Here is a 24,161-nt window from a genome sequence, read left to right on the forward strand (position 1 = left end):
CCTGGAGTTAAGTGGAATACTTGGACTTGGTCAAATGTCAGATACAGTCTGTTGTGTTCATGTGCATTTATGATCCACTGAAAATTTTAATTAAAAGTATATGATGACTGTGTATCTGTAAGTAAGGCCTGTTTCCTTTACCATTTAACTCAGGACTGATTCACACATACATATATGCTACACAGCATCTTGTCATGTCAGCGTATCATTCAATGACTTGTTCGTGGAAAAACAGACTCTATTTAAAATTATTGTATGAGGTGATACAAAAGCCCTGTCTATAGTATTTAATCATTGGTGCTAATTGTATACATGCAAGCCATCAGTAAGTTACTGGGTGATAAGCAAGTGTCTTTGAACTGAGATCCAACTAGATGTGAAACTGAGAGAAATGATGCCACATGTAAAAGAGAGTGAGTGTTACTGCAATTGGAGTGAATGTTGGATTCGTTTGAGGACTACAAATTGTGACCAGACTGTGGCATGGCTCACCATATCACTGTAAACTCAAGAGCAGAAGAACTGCAAATTAAACTACAATTTGGCTGTGCCTGAAGCAATCAGATGGCCACTTCAGAACAAAGTCAAACCTCATCACGAGCCCCATGTGGCATGTTAGAAGTGTCATATGAATCAGCAGCTCTATGAAGGCTACAGAGAAACTGGTGCTTTTCTGCTATGCATACTTGCCATCTGGATGTAATCTTTAGAGGTTATCTGTGGGGCTAATGTCATTTTATACATGAATTAAAGCCTTTTAATCTCTCACTCTCAAGCAAAAAAATGAATTTTATAAGACTAAACATGTGTTATAAGGCCAAGGGGATATGAAGCAAATATGAAATTCTTCTTGAGCATACAGTTTAAAAGCCCAGTTAATTCTAATTGGTGAAATACAAATGCAGCAGGGACAGATTATCGGTACATTATTCGGGTGCCATTCTTAGTCTCCGGGGGGGGGGGGGGAGCAGATTATATATTCCAACAGCACCATCTGTCTATCCACTTCAGAGCTGCTCCAGACATTTAAGTCTTCTATGGCCAAGATTTTGCCACAGCACCAATACGAAAAGGCTAACGTTTGAAAGAGATTATTATTTATAAAATGGCATGGTTTTTTAAAAAAAAGATATTGAGCCTTTTGTTTTTATTATTGTTCCCAGAGATTTTTGCATTCATGATTCAATTCATAACCAATATTCTACTATTATTTTAAGGTACACGAAAAATATCTGCAATTGCAATGCCATGACCAGAAAGTTTATTCTAGACTCATTTTTCATTCCGTTTACATTAAATCAATGCACTTAAATTGCTGAGATTCCTAGAAAGCAAAGCATAATTCTCCATTGGTATTGACAAGGGCCAAACCATGGAGTGCAAAGTTTCTTTATACTTGTTTACTACTCAGCACTTCTTACAGTGAGGTACAGAGAAGCATCCATCCTCATTTAGTCGTTTGCTTAATCACCAATACTGCCAGCAGATATACCAAATTACAGCCTTCTACTGTAGCAGAGTAATCGTAGACTAGAGACATTAATTTATAGAAAAAAGCCCGTCTGAAGAGGATTGGGTGAAGGACTAGAGGAGGTGAATGACCCACAAGAAGTAAGGACTGCCTCTCTCCTTTCCATTTCCAGCAGCAGCTGCTGTTCAAAGTGCCCGGAATAGAGAAGACTACACATGGAGATAAGGAAGAATGTAGCTGCACGTATGTGCACATGAAAAAGCAAAAAAGAACCATATTAAATTTTAAACTGGATATGCTGGCATGGCCACCACCAACCTGCAAAGTATCACATAAACTTAATCAGCTCAACATACTCTGTAAATATATTATCTATTTTCATAAAAGTACAATTGTTCTGAGCTACCAAGAAAGGGAATTATAGAATTTAAAATTCAGATTGACAAATTCTATTTAGCTCGAGCAGGGAAGGAGCAAATTAGCTTATAGGGGGAAATGAGCATCTAGCACAATTCATAGCCAAAGCTATGCCATGGCAGCCCTGAATGATGCAGTCAACAATGCAACGTGGGAAAGAAAATCCTGGTCGTGAAGAAAGCTCTGCCTACATTGTCTGACTCAGATGCTTCACAACAGAACAACCATGCACCATTGTTGAATATTTCATAGCAACCTACATCCAGTTATTGTTGAATGACCTTTAAAATTGTACTAAAGAATAGGTGTAGCCAAAAAGCCAGTAATAAATGCTCTGAGTCATAGAGTTTATTGAATATATACTGTTCACTTACAATGTATTTATTACCTAAGTCAACAAAAGATATAGTTTGATATAAATAGAATAAGATGCTATGCCTTCAAAAAAAGAGTAAAAAATAAAGACATAGTTAAATTAACAAGAAACCTTCAGAACCGAACTTTCAAACTACTGTACTAGATTATCTGTAAATATAGCACATGACCCAGGAAACTACGTGCACAAAATAAACTACTTAAATATCTCTATAAGGGTGCATAAGTTGTATACAACTGGGTATGAGGAACAAAGGAGAACAAGTAGACAATTAGAACACAAATGGCTTGTGCATGTGGAAACTGTTTGATTTTCATTGGGCAAACCACATGCATGAGGAAAATAGCTCTTCCATGTGTGAAAACGTGTTTCCACATGCATTATACATTTTCCTGGATCACAGCCTATTACTGTGAAATACAGCTATACAGATCTTCATTTCTGTGAGTAAACACCACATGACATAAAAACATGCTGAAGATTTGAGATTAAGTTTCTTTTTTTTTTTAATAAATTTTTTATTGGTTTTTCCACACATAATACAAAACAATACAACACAATACATAGACATACAAACATATAAACACGTATACTTTCTTAACCTTTCTTTTCTTAAACCTTCTTTCAGCGACTTCCCCATACCTCCCCTTTCTGCATCCCTGTTATCAATCTTTTCAGCATCCCCTAATTTCAATATAACACTTTCCTTAGATCTTATTTCTCATATCCAATTGTTAATCGCTGCAATTCTATTTTACATTACCCAAGACATTTTAGCATTCATTAATTTTACAACAGTTCTTAAGATAGATTTTAAATTTCTTCCAATCTTCTTCCACCGTCTCTTTCCCTTGGTCTCGGATTCTGCCGGTCATCTCCGCCAGTCCCATGTAGTCTATTACCTTGGTCTGCCATTCTTCCAGTGTGGGTAGTTCTTGTGTCTTCCAATACTTTGCTAACAGTACTCTTGCTGCTGTTGTAGCGTACATAAAAAACGTCCTATCTTTCCTTGACACCAATTGACCTGCCATGCCCAGGAGAAAGGCTTCTGGTTTCTTCACGAACGTGCATTTAAGCACCTTTTTCATTTCATTATAAATCATTTCCCAGAATACCTTAATCCTTGGGCACGTCCACCAAAGGTGGTAGAAAGTACCTTCAGTTTCCTTACATTTCCAGCATTTATTACTGGGCATATGATAAATTTTTGCAAGCTTGACTGGGGTCATGTACCACCTATAAATCATTTTCATGATGTTCTCTCTCAAGGCATTACATGCCGTGAACTTTATGCCGGTGGTCCATAACTGTTCCCAGTCAGCAAACATAATGTTGTGACCAATGTCTTGTGCCCATTGAAGATTTGAGATTAAGACTCAACCTAGCAGGCACAGAGGCTTGAAAAGAAAAGAAAAGAAATGTCTTGCCAATCATTACTATTTGGTGGAGAAGGTGAAGCAGGATTTGGGTGGATTCTGCCCTACAGTTCTCTGCCATAACAACTGCTTGGGGATTTTAGCTTTTTAGGAATGGCTCTGCATGTACAACTTTCAGTGCTGGATCAGGGAAAAGAACAGGCATGCACTACCTGTTGGCGCACGTACTTCCTCATTCGCCTAACTGGATCAAGGTGCATATGTGTACAATGAGATCGCAGATAAATTGTATGTTGTAAAAGAGGTGGTTAAAAGTTCAATTAATGAGCCTTATACATTGGAAGTGTGATAGGAATTTTATGGTCTTAGATATATAGTAATGTTCATAACCGCACATACATAGATAAGCACAGAAAGACCAACCTGGAACCATTTTGATTCCTAAACTGACCAAATGTTTTCTCTGCAAGGTCAAAATGGAAAAGCCTCCCCATTGTCTCTTCCTTCACAAATCCTGTCTTAAGGGTATGTCTGTGTTTGAATAAGGGTGTGAGCCTTATCATTACAAAAGACTGGCCAGGCTCCTCAGGAAATCCAATCAAGTAACCTGCCAGACAGGAAATAAACAAGGATAAGAGAAAAACAATATTGAAATTTCTGTTTTAAGACCACCTTTTCTGTGATGTATCTGAGGGGTGGTCTTAGGTTACACCCCTCACGTGATGTATGTATGATGTTTCTGGGGGGTGGTCTTGATCTACAGGATGGGAATTTCAAAAGTCTTTATAAACCCTTGCACAGCATTTTTCTGGGTCCTCCTCCTTTCCTGCATGTGAGGGGAGCACCCTGTTGCAACAGATCAATAAAGATCAAGCTTACTAGCTGCTTTGCTTCTCAATATTCTCTGGTTGGCCTCTGTTATTTTCTCCTACCAATAGGGAACCTATGTAAGGACTCTATATGGGCTCTTGGATACCCCATAAGGGAAAAGGGCATATTTTTATTTACAACAGAAGATATGGGCTTTGTGACTTTCTGTAGCTAATCACAGTCTTGTTTTATAGCATCTAAAATTTACTAAGCAGTTGTATGCATATTGTAAACCTGTCTTGTTTTTATTTTTAAGACATGTTCCAAAAGGAAAAAGGGATGGGGAGGGTAGAAGAAAACAAGGAGACTCAAGCAGCAGTTTTGCATTTTTTACAATTCTCATAAACATCAGCTTGAATAGCTAGAGTTCAGGGAGAGCAGGAGCTAAATGGCTGCTATTCTCTTCCAGTTGACGGAGTGGGCCATGCTGTTTCATCTCTCCCTCTGCTGTACGTCAACTGGCATGGCTGCTGATAGAGAGCAGCTGAAGAAGAGGAGGTGCCAAATAATCTATGACAGAGAGGCAGGATTTGTCATAGCTAAACCCCTTGTGACCAATACTTATCCAGCTTGATTTTAGGAGAGAAAGTCCACAGCTTCTCTTACTATTTCGCTGGCTGGTCCTTCTCCAGTTATATTTTATATTCAGGCATTTAGAAAATTGCCTAAATATAAATATAATTTTAATTTATTGAAGAATTCAAGGGCTGATGTAACGCATAACCTAATTAAATTATTGCTTGTTTTACAGGCATTCACAGTGATCTATGAATTGCTGTTGCTCTTTGTTTTTCTTAAAGGCTTGGGCTTTAAGTAAGAAAATAGTTCAGAGGTCTTTCTTAACCTATTTATGGATTTTTCATATTTTAATTTTATTTAACAGGAATTATATACTGCTTAATTATCAAAATATTTTAAGCAGTATACACAAAATATAAAATACCTGAAAGCAAGTTTTACTGAAACCAATAGGATTTTCTTCCAAGTGATGGTGTTTAAGATCACACAATGAGTTTTTTAAAAAACTCAATTAGCGCCCACAGAAATAGAAATTTCTGGATTAGTATTTCAGCCAAGCCATGGAAAAGACCCTGCTCTCCTATCTCTTCCCCTGCAGCAACCAGATAGAATGGCTACTGATAGATAACATTTAGAGAAGAAACCTTATCAAGATTTCCTTTGTAGCAAATGGTTCAGACGGAATAAGAATAACATTATACAAGATCGTTTAGTGGCTGATGTTTCATAATGCTGGCATTTTGATGACTCTGACTCTTGGTTAAAGTTAACCTCTAAACTTAATTGTGGAAAGCAAGCATAAAATACAAAAACTGAACTTTTAATCTTATACCAGTCCTCTTATCTCTAGCGATTCATGCCTTTCATTAGGATGTGCAAGACATTTTAATTTCACATTTGGCTTATCAATCAGTACTATAAGAGAGCAGCTTTGATTGTTATTATACGCACAGGGAACAGGAAGTGTGATTGGCTCACACTTCCTATTCTTTATACTTAAGTTATTACAGGAAGTGCAAGCCGATCACACTTGCTATTTTCTCACCCTTTTCTAATGTTTCAAATGGAGCCCCTGTATATTTCTGGTAGAAATGTGCACAGAACTGTTGTTTTTGCTGGTAGAACACCCACACCACAACACAGAGTTTCAGAGGAACAGATATTACACGTTCCACTTCATATCATTACATACATACCGTATTGGCCTGAATATAAGCCTCACTTTCCCCCAAATTCCGACCATGAAAAGTTAAAGTATGACTTAAATTCGTGACCTTACAAAAATTGACTCTTACAATATCGCTGCTGAAACAGACATACGGTAAAACAGAATGGGTGTGAGTGCCTGCAGAATTTTAAGGGAGCAGTTTATATTGAGGTATTGGCTTTTTTTCTCCCCCCCCCCCATGAATTTTAAAGGTGTGGCTTATATTTGGGTGTGGCATATATTCAGGCCAATACGGTACATTGCAAAGCAGTACACAAGCCATTTATATTTCCGGATCCTTGCAACATATAACAACACCTGAAGTTCCTCTAAGAAAGGAGTTATTACAAGATACATGTCATGTTTAGAGCAATGTTTAAATATTTACATTTCCCATTTATAACAAATGGGAACGATAGCATTTGACTGGAAACATTTTTACTTCTTTAAACATTCAGATAATTAAATGGTACTAAACTTGCTTCGCAAGTATCCCATCACATATACTCATCTTTCAAGAATTATGTTCTAAGAAGTGTTCTGCAAAACACTTTCGCTACTGTCCAGTTTTTCAAACAATACGTCATTGGACTAACAACAGCTAATAAAAAGTGTCAAACATTTGTCAGGGGTGACTGCTTCAATGAATCAACTGGCTGGGTTTGCTCAAGGGATATGTTGTCATCTGTCGCCTGCAATGTACTGCAAGCTGAACTCATGAATTCCACCTTCCTTGGCTCACAGCCTGGAAAACAGAGTCTTTTCCAACTGGGGTTACAAAATTAACCTCAGAATGCAAAGGTTCACACAGTAGCTGGATTTTCTAGTTCTGTTGTGGGGGCAGGGGGCACTTCAAGGGCATAGGTGTTAAAGAGATGTGCCACTGACTACCGAATATCTAGACCAGTGCTTCCCAATTAGCTAATTACTGAGGACCCCCTATTTTTCAAAAGCCAAGCCACGGACCCCCTTCTTTTGAAAATTTTGATAACTCTATGGTAGTTACCTCTGCAAAGCATTTTTTTGAACAAAATGTGGGGTAGCCCCTAATAAGCAAATGATTTTAGGTATACTACAAAAAACACAGACCATAAAATTTGTGTTATTACCATACAAAAGTGACAAAAAATTAGTTTGAGAGGAGGTAAGGGATGGGGCTGTGGACCCCCTGGGTGTGTTCCACAGACCCCGAGGGTCCCTGGACCCTTAATTGGGAACCACTGATCAAGACTAACAAAACAAAAACTACAATAATATTTGTGTAGGATTATCCTTCTAACTTTTATTTCAGCTGTGCCATCCATCCCTGGTGATATATGCTGTGAGCTGCCCAGAGAGGCTGGGGAAACCCAGCCAGATGGGCAGGGTATTTAATAATAATAATAATAATAATAATAATAATAATAATAATAATAATAATAATAATAGTTACTATGTGCAATATGCCAATAAATTTGAAAAGCTAGTAGAAATAAATATTTGAAACCTCCTGTTACAAACACCTATGTTCATAATAGCTTCACTTTCATCAGCTCCAGGACCAAAGGTTTTCTGACATTTTCTAAATGATCCTTTCCAGGGACAGAAACATGTTGCATTAAGGATCCTTAGAGGACTGAAAAACAGGATACAAACTTATAGGATCACAGGATTGTAGAGTTCCAAGGGACCATGAGGATCATCTAGCCCAACTCCTGCAACGCAAGAGTCTTTTGCCCAACATGGGGCTCAAACCCATAACCCTGAGATTAAGACCTGAGCTATTCCAGATAAGCGCAAGTTGCACTGGCCGGAAAAAGAACCTGGACCACCCATGTGGCAGGCGAGAATTCTACCACTGAACCACCAATGCTCCGTAAACAAACAAAACAAGAACCTCCTCATACTCCAATATTAACTAAAACAAAAGCATTGCCACGTTTGCCTTTCATCTGAGTGACAACGGCATAAAAGAAAAGCTATAGTCTCTCCCTCATCCCCCGCCGCACCATGGTAATGAAATGGTGGGGCATGTGCTCAGCGGTAGAGCACATGCTCTGGTGACTGAGAAAAATCGTGGTTATCTGCCAGTTGGTGCAGTGAGTACTGAGCTAGATGAAACAATGGCCCGACTCAGTATAAAACATCTTCCCATGTCTCAAAATTTATAGCCTACAGCTCTACTATAACCGCATCTCTTTGTATAGATGGTACTTAACTCCTGTAAAATTAGCAAAGATATAATAGTGATAATCTATACTGGAAATATAAAGAAAAAGAAGGTACCTTTTATCATATGTGGTGGACCTGCCCCAAGGTGAAAGACTTCTGGGAGAAGATTTATAATGAATTGAAAAAAAATGTTGAAATATACATTTACTAAGAAACCAGAGGCCTTTCTTCTTGGAATAATAGGTCTGGAATTGCCCAAGAAAGATGTTAGATTGTTTTTGTATGCTACAACTGCAGCTAGAATTTTGTTAGCTAAGAAATGGAAAACACAAGAAGTCCCAACAGTGGAGGAATGGCAGATGAAGATGATGGAGTTTTCGGAGCTAGCTGACCTGACTGGAAGAATCCGCAACCAGAAGGAGGAGGAGTACCAGAAGGAATGGATGAAATTCAAAGACTATTTAGTTAAATATGTTAAGGTAAGTTAATTGGAAAAACTTGCAAATACCAGATAGGCTTAGGATTTAAATATGTGATGTTAGAGAATAAAGTTAAAATGAAAAGAAAGAATGATGTTAAGTGATTAAGTTAATTTTATGAGAAATTTGGTTTTGGAAAACTGTTACAATGATATACACTGAAACTCAGCCAGGGGGATTAGAGGAAGTCACTTAACAATGTTATGAAGATTGGATTAAGTACAGTTAAGATTTATGTTTGTTTGTTTGTTTGTTTTAAAAATTCTGGAAAATCAATAAAAACAATTGGGGAAAAAATATAATCACATCTCTTAACTTTGGTTTTGTGCCATAAAAAAGCACACGCACATATGCTGACAGCTCTCTTTCTCTTCTCCTCCATCTGCAACCCATCTTGTGTCACTCCTCTTAACGCTCCATCTTTCCCTCCCTTGTTCTCACACACTAGAAATGTTCAGGCTATTAGAATTTTCATCTGTTTTTTTTTTTTGCTTAACCGCTCTCTACTTTCTCCATTCGTTATAATGCAGCGAAAGGGTTTGATTTGCATTTGCACAGCATTTCCTTCTGTCACAGCACTGACAGGAATGCTACATGAACTTTCGGAATAAATTAAGACTAACTTGGGCTACGCAGTCATCGACATGGCATGAAAACCAGTCATAAATCACACACTAATGTGGCAGGTGAGCTTGCCAAACTAGTTTTCGTACTTGGCAGTTATATGCAATCAGTACTTGTGTTCTAAGAAGTTTATTCAAATGATCAGAACTGTACTTCCCTAATGTTTTAACTATAGTTAGCTGCACAGGGTGCGGCAGGATATAAATATCATGTTTTCAAGAGATGGACTAAACAGAAAAGAAACAACACTGATCCAATTTCACTAAAGTTAGCCAAAACTTTCTCGGCAAAGTTTTGATTATAAAAGCAAAAGACTTTCATTTAAGGCAAACCATTAGAGAATTGAGAACTCACAATCTCAATGTTGCTTTCTATCTACAACAAAAGTGGTTTTCAAGAACTTCTACATTTCAGGAATACTATTTGCATCATTTGCCAAACACCCCTTGCATCCCTCATTTAAATTACTCACTATCTATGCATATTATACACTATTTAAATTGGCTAAATACTAGTGAGATGGTTCCAACCTCCAATATGCCCAGGAATTTTGATGTAATGTTTTGATATTCTCCAAGTTAAATAGGTTGCCTATAACATTCTGGGCTTTTCATTCCTCTCCCCTGAAATAACCCCTCTTTTAATCATTGCAGGAAAATCTCCAAGTCTAGAAAGCAGCAAAGTATGGAAAATACTAGTCACCAAGTCAAAAGCAGAAGGAAACATTGAAAGTCTTGAAACTTTACAATAATTAACAAAATAAAACAAGGTGGAGACAATGGTGATTCTTTCATCCCCCTTGACCTTGGCCTCACAGATATATTTTTTCCATCCCACCCATTTAAGTAACTGTTCCTCTCATACTCTTTAGGAATTGGTTTCTTGTTCATTTCAAGAGCAGCTGCAAAACCTAATGAAAAAAATAGTTTTGAAAGGATGCAATTTGACAAGTAAGTACAACATAAATATTCTACAATTAAATTGCACAGTCCTGTGGTCCGAGGGAACACAGAATATCTGGGAGTGGAGAGAGAGGCCTGCCCCAGGAGACGGGGACCTCCATAGTCCTTCCTGTTCCAACACTTCCCTGAAATGGTAGGGGGGGGCACACAACACACCAGTTCTAGAGCTGGTTCATTAAAAAAACCCCTGAAACTCCAGGGAGGAAAAAAGGTTAAATGTATCTCCACCCGCTATTCCTCTGCAGGGCTCTGAATATGGCACTTGCATACAATTGGCTTGCTTTACCTTCCTTCCCCAGGCTTTTGGGTTGATCTGCCCGAGAATTTCTTGAGCTAAACTTTAGTTTAGTTTTTAGGAAATATTTATATTTCACATTATATACTTATATGTTTATATGGTTAGGTTTTTCATTGTCACTGATGTTGCTACAATATTATTGCTTTAAAAAATAGAATAAAGGCAAACTTTTTTAACAATATTTCCTATGTAGAATAATCTACATGATCTAAAATAGAAACCTAGCTTTAAGTAAGCAAGTTAATTATTGTACCGCAAGTCCAGTTGAATTCAGTAAGGCTATCTCCCTGGTAAGAATGCTTAGGAGTCCAGCAACTCCTTGGACACATTCACACAATCAAATATCGGCTTGATATGCATTACCTTTGTGCACTAACGCACAATCCCTTTGCTGCTGCTGCTTCCGTCCTCTCATCAGGTGAACATCCACAGGAGACTATAACTACCCATTATTTGTGTTTTTATTTTAAAAGCATACAATATCAGAATACAATGTAATAGTAATAGTAAACTTACAACCAACTCATTTACTGCTGGCCATGTCTGGCCAATCCTCTCCAAATGTCTGGCCAAAAGATGAATAATAGCCTCTCCAATGTCTGGCCAAAAGATGTTTGATAGTCCTTGGGGAGTTTGATAAATTGATTGCCACCACAATATCTCTGTAACTATAGTCAATGGTTTCCAAACAAGGCAAAATTTAGAAGTCAACTTTGGTTTGAAGTTGATTTCTTAATTCTGCCTTGTGGCTTATGAAGCCAGGATTCAATCATGCAAATCAGGATCACATCATTTTGTGACTTTCATTGGAAAATTTAAAAGAGAAGCTAGGGTGTGCCTTAAATTCCAGTTATGGTTACTAACCCATTAAAACTCATTATTACCATAGCATTCTATAATATTGTGGCCACTTGTAAGCATCTTTCAGAAATGGAAAAAGGATGTCCCAAGGATATCTTAAAACATTTTGTAATACTGAGCATACCTTTCTCTTGAGGTTGTGCGGAGACAAATGAAAAAACTTACTTGGATGCTTCAGCGGATTGCTCCTGTGCTTTCTGTAAATCCTGTGAGCCAGAACTGGTGCTTTTAACAAAGTTAGCCTGTTCCTCTTTGCTTGCTGCTGTCTGGTCACCTCCAGGTGTTGAAATAACAAATATTTCTGGTTTTGGGTGGTCTGCATGTCCACCTTGACTAGCTGGACTTGCAAAGTCTTTGCCAGTTCTGTGGCATCCATCTCCAAGGTTGGAATGCTCAGATTCTTTGTAGGATGATTTTGGAGCAATACCAAACAAACTCCCAAGATACTGGAAAAATCCTTCTTTGGGCTGTCTGTCATTACTGGCGTTTTTGCCTTCATGAACTAAACTAGGAAGGCTATTAGCTTTCTTTAATTCCTCCTGAGTGGTGGATCTGCTCAGCTCTTCAGTTGAGAGGTTCTTGCTGTCACAGACTGAAATCTGTAAGGAAAGAGGTATTTTATTAATAACAATGAGAGAGAAACTAAATTATATTGTTTATCCTTGCAGCAACCCTATGAGAGGTTGGCAACAAAGAAGATTAGTCTGAGAGATGGTGACTCAGGCAGCTTTATGACTGAACAAGAATTTGAACCTTGGACTCTCATATCTAAGTCCAAATCTCTGCCCATTTAAACTCACGGACTGTATTATAAGTGCACTGAAGTGCATTCATGTATAGTACACACTGTTTTAATGCTAGCAATTTGGCTAATGCACTGTAATATGACTCATACTGACAAGACTCCTTTCTGCTTCCATCAGTGGTGGAAACTTAACTTCCTTACAGCAGGCTTAAGGGAAAAGATGCCTCGAGGGCTGCTTTTGTGGTGGTGGGAAATCAGACAGCCTTTTAGTATCAACGGATATTATTACACCGCATACACTCTTGTAGAAGCTATTGTGCAACACTGGTTACAGAACAGCACTAGCAGCTATCTTCTTTCTACACCCTATTTATTATAATCCTTTATCCGTTTTACTCTGTAGTGGACAGGTATCATGCTTACGTTTAAAATCATCCAAACCACACATTTCAGAACTCTAGCAAAAGAAACACTTTAGGAGGTCAGTACATTCTGGAATGAACATGTAAGTAGCAGCATATTTGCACAAGTGTATGGGTTTATGTTGTTCAGCAGCTTTCTTTCACAAAGAAATTATGGCTGTATCTCAGACCTGTTTCTATTTGAAGAAATAAGAGCTGAAACAAGCATACTGGATGCTATTTAAAAATAGCTAAGTGGGGAGTGTCAAGTTGTAAGATAACCAAGACAAGACTTTGGTTTCAACAAATAAAATGTTTATACCTGAGCTAAGGTGTTATATAAGAGGGAATATTCAACCTCAAATCAGAGGTAAACAATTACCTTTAATCTCTGTAAAAGTAATCAGTTTGAAAATATTTTCAAAGACTCTAGTTTTTTTAAACAAAAATATGGGCATCATAATTGCTTTGTTATGTTTTCAGTAACTCCTGCGTAGCATGGCAAAATGAAGATTCATGAATATGGTCTTCAGTAATATCTGCCTCAGGCTTTTAGAATATCTGCAATTATGCACTATTTTCCTAGTTGGTTAATATATTTTTTCTGCCCCCACTTACATTACGAGAGAATAATGGTTTTCCTTCCCCTGGTGATTATCTTGTATCACGCCCAAGCTGCTACAAAACTTCTAAGAGTTGTTATTATTTTCTAAATATTTATAGCCTCTTACCAAAAGAAGTTTTCAGAATCAAGCACCATCAACTCTGCACAAAGCCTCAGCCAGTTATGTTTTTTTTTTTTTTTTGCAATAGCATCACAAGGGAAAGTTGGAACTTTAGGGGAACCAGTTATTTGTACCAGTGGCGTTCACCCAGGAACAAGCACTGCTGTCACCTGCCCACGGAGGAACTTACGGTCTTTAAACAAAAACATCCTGAAGGTCCCAGGCCACAGAGAGGTTAGGCTGGCCTCAACTAGAGCCAGGGCTTTCTCGGCTGTGGCTCCAATCTGGTGGAACGCTCTGTCACAAGAGACTAGGGCCCTGCGGGACTTGACATCTTTCTGCAGGGCCTGCAAGACAGAGCTGTTCCACCAGGCCTTTGGCCAGGGCAATCCTCACAGAACTTCTAGCTCAATGGTTGCCATCAATTTGATTTGAATTAATTTTATAATGAAATGATTTTAGAATGTTGTACTGTTTTATTGTTGTTAGCCGCCCTGAGCCCAGCTTCGGCTGGGGAGGGCAGGATATAAATAAAATTTATGATTATTATTATTATTATTATTATTATTATTATTATTATTATGGCATCACATAAAACAGCAACATGAGAAATGGATGCATACATGGTGTATTGTGAACTGTGGATGACATATATTCTTAAAGGCCCTTAAGCCTCCAATGAACCATATAGATAAGCACAAACAATACTTGGGAACATAACAAATAATGTGTCATATAGAGTTACTTAAACTGATAAAGCAGAACAGCAGGATGGACCTGCTCCATGTAAGATGCTGTTTGGGTTAGCATGCTGTTTTGTAGCACCACAGCTGTGCACATCAGCACACCCACAACTCCTCTACTCCAAATTGATTGTTCCTCTGATCCTAATATTGAAAAGCTGCACCAGCACGGCTGTTGGCACATCCATTCCTAATTCCTTATGTGCTTTGAACACGATTTAGTTAAATCCTGTGATTTAAGGGTAAGCAATTTAAACTTCATCCATTTGATTAATGAACATTTATGCCTGAAAAACAATGCAAGTTTGAATATTGGCAAAACTTGTGACAATATTAACATTTAATTTAAATTTAATTATCAGAGTGAATTGAAGGGTCAAGCAATTACCATTTATTAATCTCAATGTCCCTAATATCTGCAACTAAGTAAGTCGTGGCCTTGGACATACAGAGGCATTTTAATCCATTTCTGGATTTTCTACTCAAGTCCCTCTACAGTGGTGCCCCGCAAGACGAATGCCTCGTAAGATGAAAAACTCGCTAGACGAAAGAGTTTTTCGTTTCTCGATGTGCTTCGCAAGACGAATTTCCCTATGGGCTTGCTTCGCAAGACGAAAACGTCTTGCAAGTTTGTTTCCTTTTTCGTAAAACCGTTAATACCCAGGGTGCATTGCTTGAAGAGGTGCAGTTGCGACTTGACTTCGAGGAGCAACTAATAGCACGCGGTGTGGTAGCCTTTTTTGAGGTTTTTGAAGACTTTGCTGATTTTTGAAGATTTTCCAAAACTTCTTTTGCAGCCATTTGGTAAGTTAAACTTTTAAAACTTTTTTGGGGGTTTTTGGATTTTGGGTTGGGGTGTTTGGAATTCAAGGACTTGGTGTTGGGAAGGGGTTTGCAAGAAACTGGAAGCTTGTGTGGTTTTTTTCTGCATTTTTATGATTTTTTGTGACCATTGGGCCACTCTGCTTTTTTAAAAAAAAAAATTCTGGGTTTGAATTTCTGTGTGGTGGCTGGCTGGGGGAACAGTTGAGGAGGGGTTTGCAAGAATCTGGGAGCTTGTGTGGGTTTTTTTTTGAATTTTTATGATTTTTTGTGACCATTGGGCCATGTTGTTTTTTTAAAAAAAATTCTGGATTTGAATTTCTGTGTGGTGGCTGGCTGGGGGAACAGTTGGGGAGGGGTTTGCAAGAATCTGGGAGCTTGTGTGGGTTTTTCTGCATTTTTATGATTTTCTGTGACCATTGGGCCATGTTGGTTTTTTTTTGAAAAAAAATCTGGATTTGAATTTCTGTGCGGTGGGTGGCTGGGGGAACAGTTGGGGAGGGGTTTGCAACAGTTGGGGAGGGGTTTGCAACAGTTGGGGAGGGGCTGGGGGAACAGTTGGGGAGGGGTTTGCAATTTCTGTGTGGTGGGTGGGTGCTGGGGGAACAGTTGAGGTTTTTGAAGACTTTGGTGATTTTTGAAGCTTTTCCAAAACTTCTTTTGCAGCCATTTGAGGTTTTAGAAGACTTTGCTGATTTTTGAAGATTTTCCAAAACTTCTTTTGCAGCCATTTGGTAAGTTAAACTTTTAAAACTTTTTTTGGGGTTTTTGGATTTTGGGTTGGGTGTTTGGAATTCAAGGACTTGGTTCTGGGTTTGAATTTCTGTGTGGTGGGTGGCTGGGTGCTTTTGAATTTTTTGGTTTGAAGCTCTGATTCTTTTTTCCCCCTGAGTTTGCGAAGGTAGGAGCTGTGCTGCCATGGGACCCAAGAAGACTGCTGCTGCAGAGGCCAGCGAGAGGAAGAAGGAGGAGGTGATGCTGGAAATGAAGAAGGAGATCATCCGGAAGCACGACGGTGGAATGCGTGTGACAGACCTCGCCAGGGAGTATGGGAGGAATCCATCGACCATCGGGACCATCCTGAAGATGAGGGAGAAGATCCTTGCGACTGATGCAGCCAAGGGAGTCACCAGGATCGTGAAGAACTGCCCAGCTGTTCTGGAGGAGGTCGAGAAGTTGCTGCTCATCTGGTTAGAAGACAAGCAGCGTGCAGGGGACACAGTGACTGAGGCCGTCATTTGTGAGAAGGCCAAGGCCTTGCACGCAGACCTCATCCGGGAACAGCCAGGAACCTCAGGCGAGCCAGAAGTCTTCAAGGCACGCAGAGGTTGGTTTGACCGGTTCAAGGCAAGATCTGGAATCCACAGCGTGGTCAGGCATGGAGAGGCTGCCAGTTCTGATGTTGCTGCGGCTGAAGACTTTGCAGCGGAGTTCCTGGAGGCTGTGAAGATGGAGGGCTACGTTCCACAGCAGGTCTTCAACTGCAACGAGACCGGGCTGTTTTGGAAGAGGATGCCCATCACACAGGAGGAGGCCAAGTTGCCTGGCCACAAGCCCATGAAGGACCGTCTGACCCTGCTCTTCTGTGCCAACGCAAGCGGCGACCTGAAGATCAAGCCCCTGCTGGTGTACCACTCGGCGAACCCACGGGCCTTCAAGAAACACAAGATCGACAAGGAGCAGCTGAGTGTCATGTGGCGATCCAACAGCAAGGCTTGGGTCACACGTGTGCTGTTTGTGGACTGGGTCAATCTTGCTTTTGGCCCTGCTGTCAAACAGTACCTGCTGGACAACGACCTGCTGCTGAAGGCTTTGCTTCTGATGGACAATGCTCCTGCTCATCCTAAAGGCCTTGAGGAGGACTTGTTGGAGGAGTTCAGCTTCATCAGCATCATGTTCCTGCTGCCTAACACCACGCCACTGCTCCAGCCGATGGATCAGCAGGTCATCGCCAATTTCAAAAAACTCTACACCAAGGAGCTTTTCAGGCGATGCTTCGAGGTGACTGATTGCACCACCATCACCCTGCGGGAATTCTGGAAGGACCACTTCGACATCGTCACCTGCTTGAAGATGATCACCACGGCCTGGAACGGGATCAGCTAGAGAAATTTGAATTGCGCTTGGCGCAGCCTGTGGCCGGACTGTGTGGCACCAAGTGACTCTGATGCACCAGAGTCAACAGTGGTGCAGGACATTGTTGCCTTGGGGAGGACCATGGGCCTGGAGGTCACAGAGGAGGACGTCAGCGAGCTGGTGGAGGAGCACGACCACGAGCTGACCACCCAGGAGCTGGTCGAACTGCAGGCAGAGGCTGCGCAGGAGCAGGCCTCGCTGGAAGAGGAGGAAGCAACTGAGGAACGGCTGTCCTCCAAAGAACTGAGGGACATTTGCCGGAAGTGGAAGGATGTGCAGGCTTTTGCACAGCGGCACCACCCTGACAAGCACGTGGTACATGACCTTGCGAACACTTTTGATACGAGGGTCATGTCGCCTTTCAGGGAGGTGCTGAAAAGGCGGATGAAGCAGCAGACCATGGACAGGTTCTTCAGCAAGAAGCAAAGAGTGGAAGAGGAACCTTCTTCAAGTGGTCCCCCAGAGTCTTAGAAAATGTACTGTTCACTTTGTTGATTTTTAAATGTTTTTCTGTCATGTTTAGAAAGTTAATTTATTGTTCCTTCAATTTTTGAAATGCTCTTTACAGTATGTGTGACTTTAAAGAGCAGTTAATAAACTCTTGTTGTACCAAATTTGGCTTTGTTTGGACTTTTTTTGAACATAGGAACGCATTAATTGATTTTCAATGCATTCCTATGGGATTTCGTGCTTCGCAAGACGAAAAATTCGCTAGATGAAAAACTCGCAGAACGAATTAATTTCGTCTTGTGAGGCACCGCTGTACTCAGTCAGTCAGCTTCCACCTGGCCTCTTTCCTAAATACTAGGTTTTTTAATGTTAGCTTTTTGCTGTTCCACAATGCTGCAACAGTTTCTGGTATAAACAAGCTTATTTTTAAACGGCACTCTCTGACCCCATTTGCACATAACAATAAGTCACGCTTAATGGCTTATTGGGATCGCTCAGTGTGCTAAAGTATGCCAGCCAATAATTCCTGCATTGTTTCTCGCTGGCAGGAGCAACAATTATAAAATTTTTGGCTTGTTATGTCTTAACAGCGATCCCAATGTGTCCCCCCCCCCCAACAAACCACAATCAACAAGCCAAGATCAAACCACGGCTTCAAGAACATGTGGTGTGAGAGGGGAAGAGATAAATGTGTGGCTGTGTATATGTGCAGCTTATTAGGGTGTGTGTGTGAGGGTGTGTGTGTGTGTGAGAGAGAGAGAGAGAGAGAGAGAGAGAGAGAGAGAGAGAGAGAGAAGAAGGAGGAGGAGGAGGAGGAGGAGGAAGAGGAATGCCTGTGGCCAGTATGTGTTCTATGAGTGTGTGTCTGTGTGACAGTGTGCATCAGTGTGCTGCGGTCACCTTCTATATTTTTTCCTGGTACTTGGGAATGCTCCCTGTTATTATTAGACAGCCACAGTATTGGGGTGGATGGGTGGATATGAAGACAGTGTTGTGTGATCTTCACAGTCAGGACTAGAAGGACATAGGTGACTTCCCATGGCAAACGTGAGGCTATAAGAGAGCAGAGTGAAGCAGCAATAAATTTGTATGATGGCATGCCCCTGTGGCAGCAATTTGTTGAGTGCCAATCACAGCACTTTCTCAAAATTCAAAATATGCCCATTGGTCCAAGAAGTTTGGCAATCTCTGCACTAGCATGTTTCTTGACCCTATTAAGTCATTAACCATGACTTATCATAACTTATGTTTACAAATACATATGTTCAGTTTCCTCTGCCTTCTCCATACTTATTTAATTGTTGTTGGCATCCATCTGTCTCGAGAGACAATGGAAGAGCGGAAAAATCAAAGCATTGGAGAATCACAGCACCCACTGTGGCTTTAGAGACCAAATCAATCAATCAATCAAGGCTCCTTTAAAATTAGCAAATAAAAATCTGACCTTTAGCAGCTCTGGGAGAGGGGTGCTCTGCTTTCTCTGAAATGCCACACTGGTACATTCATTTTGATCAGTTTCAAAGCTGGAAAAGAGAGAGAGAAGTTAAGCTATTTTAAAAAGTTTTTGCTCATGTGAAACTGTTCCAACAATAGAAGTAGAGATGAGCTCCTTTTGCTTTATTGCAGACTGGTGCTGGTGGGGTGCGTGACCACAGTGCCAGAACAAAAATTCTTGCTTTGCCCCAAGTGGCGAAACTGGGCACACTATCCCTAACTTTATTTTCCTGTTTCACTCTGTCTGGATAGCTTCCCTATTTACACTTTTCAAATTCTTCCTTAAATCTGTTTCTTCAGAAGGGATGGGTGAAGCTGACAAGTTTGGTTTCCCTCCATTTCTCATTTTTCCAATCTTAAGTTCAGTTATCCACATCACTCTGCTATGCCCCCCCCCAGTCCTCATGAAAAGTAACCAGCATTTTAGTGTGACTTTCTCCTAGTATACACATTATTGTATGTATGCGGATAGCTTCCTGAAGCCCGGAGAGCGAGAGGGGTCGGTGCGCACCGATCCCTCTCGCTCTCCAGGCTTCAGCAAAAGCCTAAATTCACTCCATAGGACGCGCACACATTTCCCCTTCATTTTTGGAGGGGAAAAATGCGTCCTAAAGAGCGAAAAATACAGTAATTTCCCCTAATATACAGCATTTTCTAAATCAATTATCCCCATTATCAACCATTTTTGTACATTATTTTCACTAATTGTGAATTTTATGTGCCCTTTACTCAAGCATACATATGCATTATTTGGCTGAAGAACAGCATCAGCATCACAAAATTCAGAAAAACATGACTTTCAATTTATGAGTGTGTTGAGGTTCACATACTGTTTTGGAAAGTGTGAACTGGGTAGCTTTGCCTTTAAATGCAAACTGAATTGAATTTCTACACTTTCCCTATTCTTTAGAAAGGCTTCCTTGAAATAGCAGCACTTCTGATTTCTTAACCGTTACTTAATATAGCCTCAGAACTGTTTTGTCAGTTCCGGTCTTCAACCTCATATTTATTTTGTCTATTCAAAATGTAAGCACCATGAATGGGTTGGTTCAGACAGAAGGGTAGAGTCACTCAGTGGAGAGGTATTATGAGGAATCTGAAACTTGTTCTGCCAGGAAGCTGAATAATATTTCTGTGCTTTTATCATCTTATAGAAGGTAATTTTATATTATGTACATGCATGGTTAATTGCCAGTGGGATGAAGAATCAGTTCTAGTATTTCTGGTATTGTTTGTTATATGCCTATCGTGATTGCAGGGTTAAGCAAATTAAAAGTTTGCTGTTTGCTGTGGTTGTCCTGTCACTTAGTGAGTAAAGGTGTTTGCACAGAAGCATTCCTGAATGTATTCAGTATCTTCCTGGGTTAAAGAAAAGTTTGAACCAGCTGACTACAATGACCGCTCCCCACATCAAATGGGGGGCACCTTTTGCATGGCCATGTGCAGCCCCCTGGATCCCAGTGCGGTTCCTGGTAGTACGGGCTGGCTTCGCCCTCCCCAGGCTGGATACCTGGAGGTCTCCGCCTACCTCAGCCAATCGCCCAATCCCGCCTGGGGAGGCGTTGCCAGGGGATCGGCCAGGTAGTGGGAGGGACCGCCCTGCCCACACAACAGAAGGTGAATCTTACCTGCGAAGCATCAGTTGGCTCCAGAGCCAGCCCAATCCCCACACGTTCTGGATAACCCTGATGTCTCCCAGATCCCCGGCTGGGGACTGGGAAGGATAAACGCCCAATACCTGAGCCAAGGTCTCCCTAAATCTGAAGCTTAATAAAGTTGTGGCCAATTTTAATCCCATAGCACATTGTCGAGTCATTATTCCGCTAGGGGGTCGCCTGGGGTTGGGGGGACTCCGCCTGTCCACGCAAAGCTTTCAAGCAAGAATTCTCTTTGACTCAGAGGGATTTTTGCATTGTTCATGCGTTAAATTAATTACCCATTTAGCTCTTTGTGAGTAAGTGCTGCTTTATTTCGAATATGTATGGTTGCAACAAAGAAATACTTTCCCATTCTAACTACTATATTTGCTAGTTTTAGTACACCTAAGCACCATAGGACTCAAACAGGCTGAAATTACACACTCAGAGAAGATGTTTTATATGCAGGTTTTTCTTACATGTATGTGCCCATGGAAAGCTGTTACTGGTCACTGCTTTTCAGTGCATGTAGACCTGCTGTATGGGACGCGGGTGGCGCTGTGGGTTAAACCACAGAGCCTAGGACTTGCCAATCAGAAGGTCGGCGGTTCGAATCCCCGCAACAGGGTGAGCTCCCGTTGCTCGGTCCCTGCTCCTGCCAAGCTAGCAGTTTGAAAGCATGTCAAAGTGCAAGTAGATAAATAGGTACCACTCCGGCGGGAAGGTAAATGGCGTTTCCGTGCGCTGCTCTGGTTCGCCAGAAGCGGCTTAGTCATGCTGGCCACATGACCCGGAAGCTGTACCCTTGGCTCCCTTGGCCAATAAAGCAAGATGAGCACCGCAACCCCAGAGTCGGCCACCACTAGACCTAATGGTCAGGGGTCCCTTTACCTTTACCTAGACCTGCTGTACATATGTGAAAGCCACATATATAATCGTCACATGAAAAATTACACATGGAATTCACAAATTAACTTCACAGAGAAAAGTGGAGATAAATGGGGAAAGTTTGCATGCCATAAGACAATTATTTTGAGATGTATAAAATGTAAATATAATATACAAAGACTAGTTAGTCTGCTTATAAACACATGCAATAGGTTTTCTTCCCTCAGTGTAATGACATTATCTCTGCTAGCTTTTCCCAAGTATAAATAATTAGGACAGGACTGAGCTTGAACAAGTTACAGGGATGCACCAACATAAGATTTAGAAGCCAACAGTAAAAGTGGTGTGTGTAGTGCAATTCAGTTAATAAAAACTTTACACATAATTCTGCTACTGATATTATCAAAAAGATACAACTGCAGCCTAATCTGACACAAGTTAAATCGGAAGCAAGTCCACTTTATTTACTGGGACTTACCATACCTCCATGCATAGGACTGCAGTGTTATGGTAAGTAAAAAAGGTTTTCTTCTGTGAATGTATATCTTATGTAGCAAAACTGAAGTTAGCTGCTTTTTATTTATTTCTAATAAGTAATACTTAAAAAGATGGGGTGGTTTTAGAATCTAAAAAACATTATTTTTCAGAAATACCTTAAATGAATATTTAGATGAGAAGGAAATACGAAGATTTATATAAAGCATCACGTAGGGGGAGGGAGTTAATACCCATGATGGATTAATGGAAAATCAGCATTGTATCTCTATTTCACCCTGGGCTACATGACAATTTCTGCTTTTTTCTCTGGTTTATAGCTCATTAACTAATACTTGTGCCAACACAGTTTCTCCTTTTCAAGAACGTTTTTGAGAACTGGGTGGTCAGGTTATCTACACTGGCTGTTAATCAAGAGCTGTCAAGTGTACTTAAAACACAATGAAATAAATTATGATTTAAGTACATACAATACTGTAAGCTGGATTTTTGCCATTATTTGTACAAGGCCTCTTGTTAGTTGATGACTTACACAAAAAGTAAACCAACTGTTTTAAATCCAAAAAATCTCTGTGTAGGAAAAAAGGTGATTAGGTTGGTTATTCCCAAACTGTACTTTTCCCCATTAAGTGTTGCTGCCTTCCAGAGCTGTAAAACAATAAGCCTACAACTGTTGATGCCAATAGTATACTGTATTTAGAAGAACAGGCAAATTATTGCCAAACAGACCCTTTGTGACCCACTTGCAATACAGAAAAAAATTACAATCCACTGTTTCTGCAAACACTAGAATGTGTTCCTGTATTTTGAAATGAGAAAGGATATTAAGAATTATGGCCTTTCTTAGAGGTTAACAAAGCTCTACTCTATAATGTTAAAACCAGAGGACAGCTAATGTAATACACTGTAGAAGCAATCTGGTTTCATAAATTCCATCCATTTATAAGAAACTGTACAAAACAAACACACAATGGCAGGAACAACAAAATTAGCAACACTACAAGAGAAACAGCTAAACAAATAAATGTACACACCCTCAGTTTCTTATTGGGCACCATCAACAACAACTACTTTTCTGTAAAGTCACTTGTAAACTACTTCTAGACCTATTCAAACATTATTCGCTTTAAAATTAACTTGAAGTTGTCTCTTAGGTAATTTAGACAAGACACCATTCTTGCAATTAGCAACGGCATGAATACTTTCCAAAAAGTAAACAGACATGGGGGGAGGGGGGGTTTGATCCAGATTAATGGTAGAGGTTTTTTTTTAACCATTTGCCCTCTAGATCTAGATCTGGCCTCCCACACCTGCTATTTGCACTGCAAGTAAAACTCCTGTTTATGCCAACTAATCTATCTAGCTCAGATAAGTTTTTTTGAGGGAAAACATGTTACTACATTTAATACTAATGCACAGGTGAGATGGCATCTGCAGATAAGAATTGGCAGGTGGGAAACGAGTGCTTAAGCTGTCCTACAATTCTGCCAATTCTCCCCTGCTCTCTCGTCCTCCAGTAGTTTTTCTTCAGTTTCCTCCAGCCAATTCTGAGATTGGAAATAAATTCATATTGGGACATGAAGACCTGGGGGAGAGGGGAGGACTGCAGGGAAGATTAGGGAGGCAGAGGAAAGGCTGAGCACCACTTCCCACCTTCCAATTCTCCTTTGAAAGTGGCCACACGACTGCACTCCCTTAAGCATTCACCCAATAACAGAACGAGAAGATAGTGTCCTCTTAATACTATTGCGAAAATGAAAATTCAACTTCTTACAAAATGGAATGGAACACCCACTGCCCCCCCTCAAAGCCAACTTCTTTGGAACCCAGGGTCACAAAGACTGATGCGGAAAAATTTACAGGCAATCTCCTGTTTATATACCTTGCTTATAATTTTCATTAAAATGGCAGGAGCCAAATTAGTTATTCTGAAATACTGTATTCTGAATTTGTAAGAAATATGAACCAACTTTGAAAATAATTAAAGTCTTAATGCAGAGCCTTAGTTTTAGAA

General features: G+C 40.2%; 1 protein-coding gene across 2 annotated transcripts in view; it reads right to left on the reverse strand.

Annotated features, from left to right (window-relative positions):
- The window catches only part of CRYBG3 (crystallin beta-gamma domain containing 3), a 66,866-nt gene that overhangs the window by 35,321 nt on the left and 7,384 nt on the right, over nt 1-24,161 (reverse strand). For both annotated transcript variants that reach the window (XR_014547546.1, XM_083611365.1), the window contains exons 2-3: nt 19,078-19,156; nt 11,777-12,210 (exon numbers count right to left, since the gene is read on the reverse strand). Coding sequence is in view for 1 of the 2 variants with exons in the window: in XM_083611365.1 (XP_083467491.1) it covers nt 11,777-12,210; nt 19,078-19,156 (513 nt within the window). In the remaining variant the exon portion in view is untranslated. The remainder of the gene's footprint in view (nt 1-11,776; nt 12,211-19,077; nt 19,157-24,161) is intronic.

Source organism: Podarcis filfolensis (assembly GCF_964270895.1).
Source record: "Podarcis filfolensis genome assembly, chromosome: 4".
NCBI classification, from domain to species: Eukaryota; Metazoa; Chordata; class Lepidosauria; order Squamata; family Lacertidae; genus Podarcis; species Podarcis filfolensis.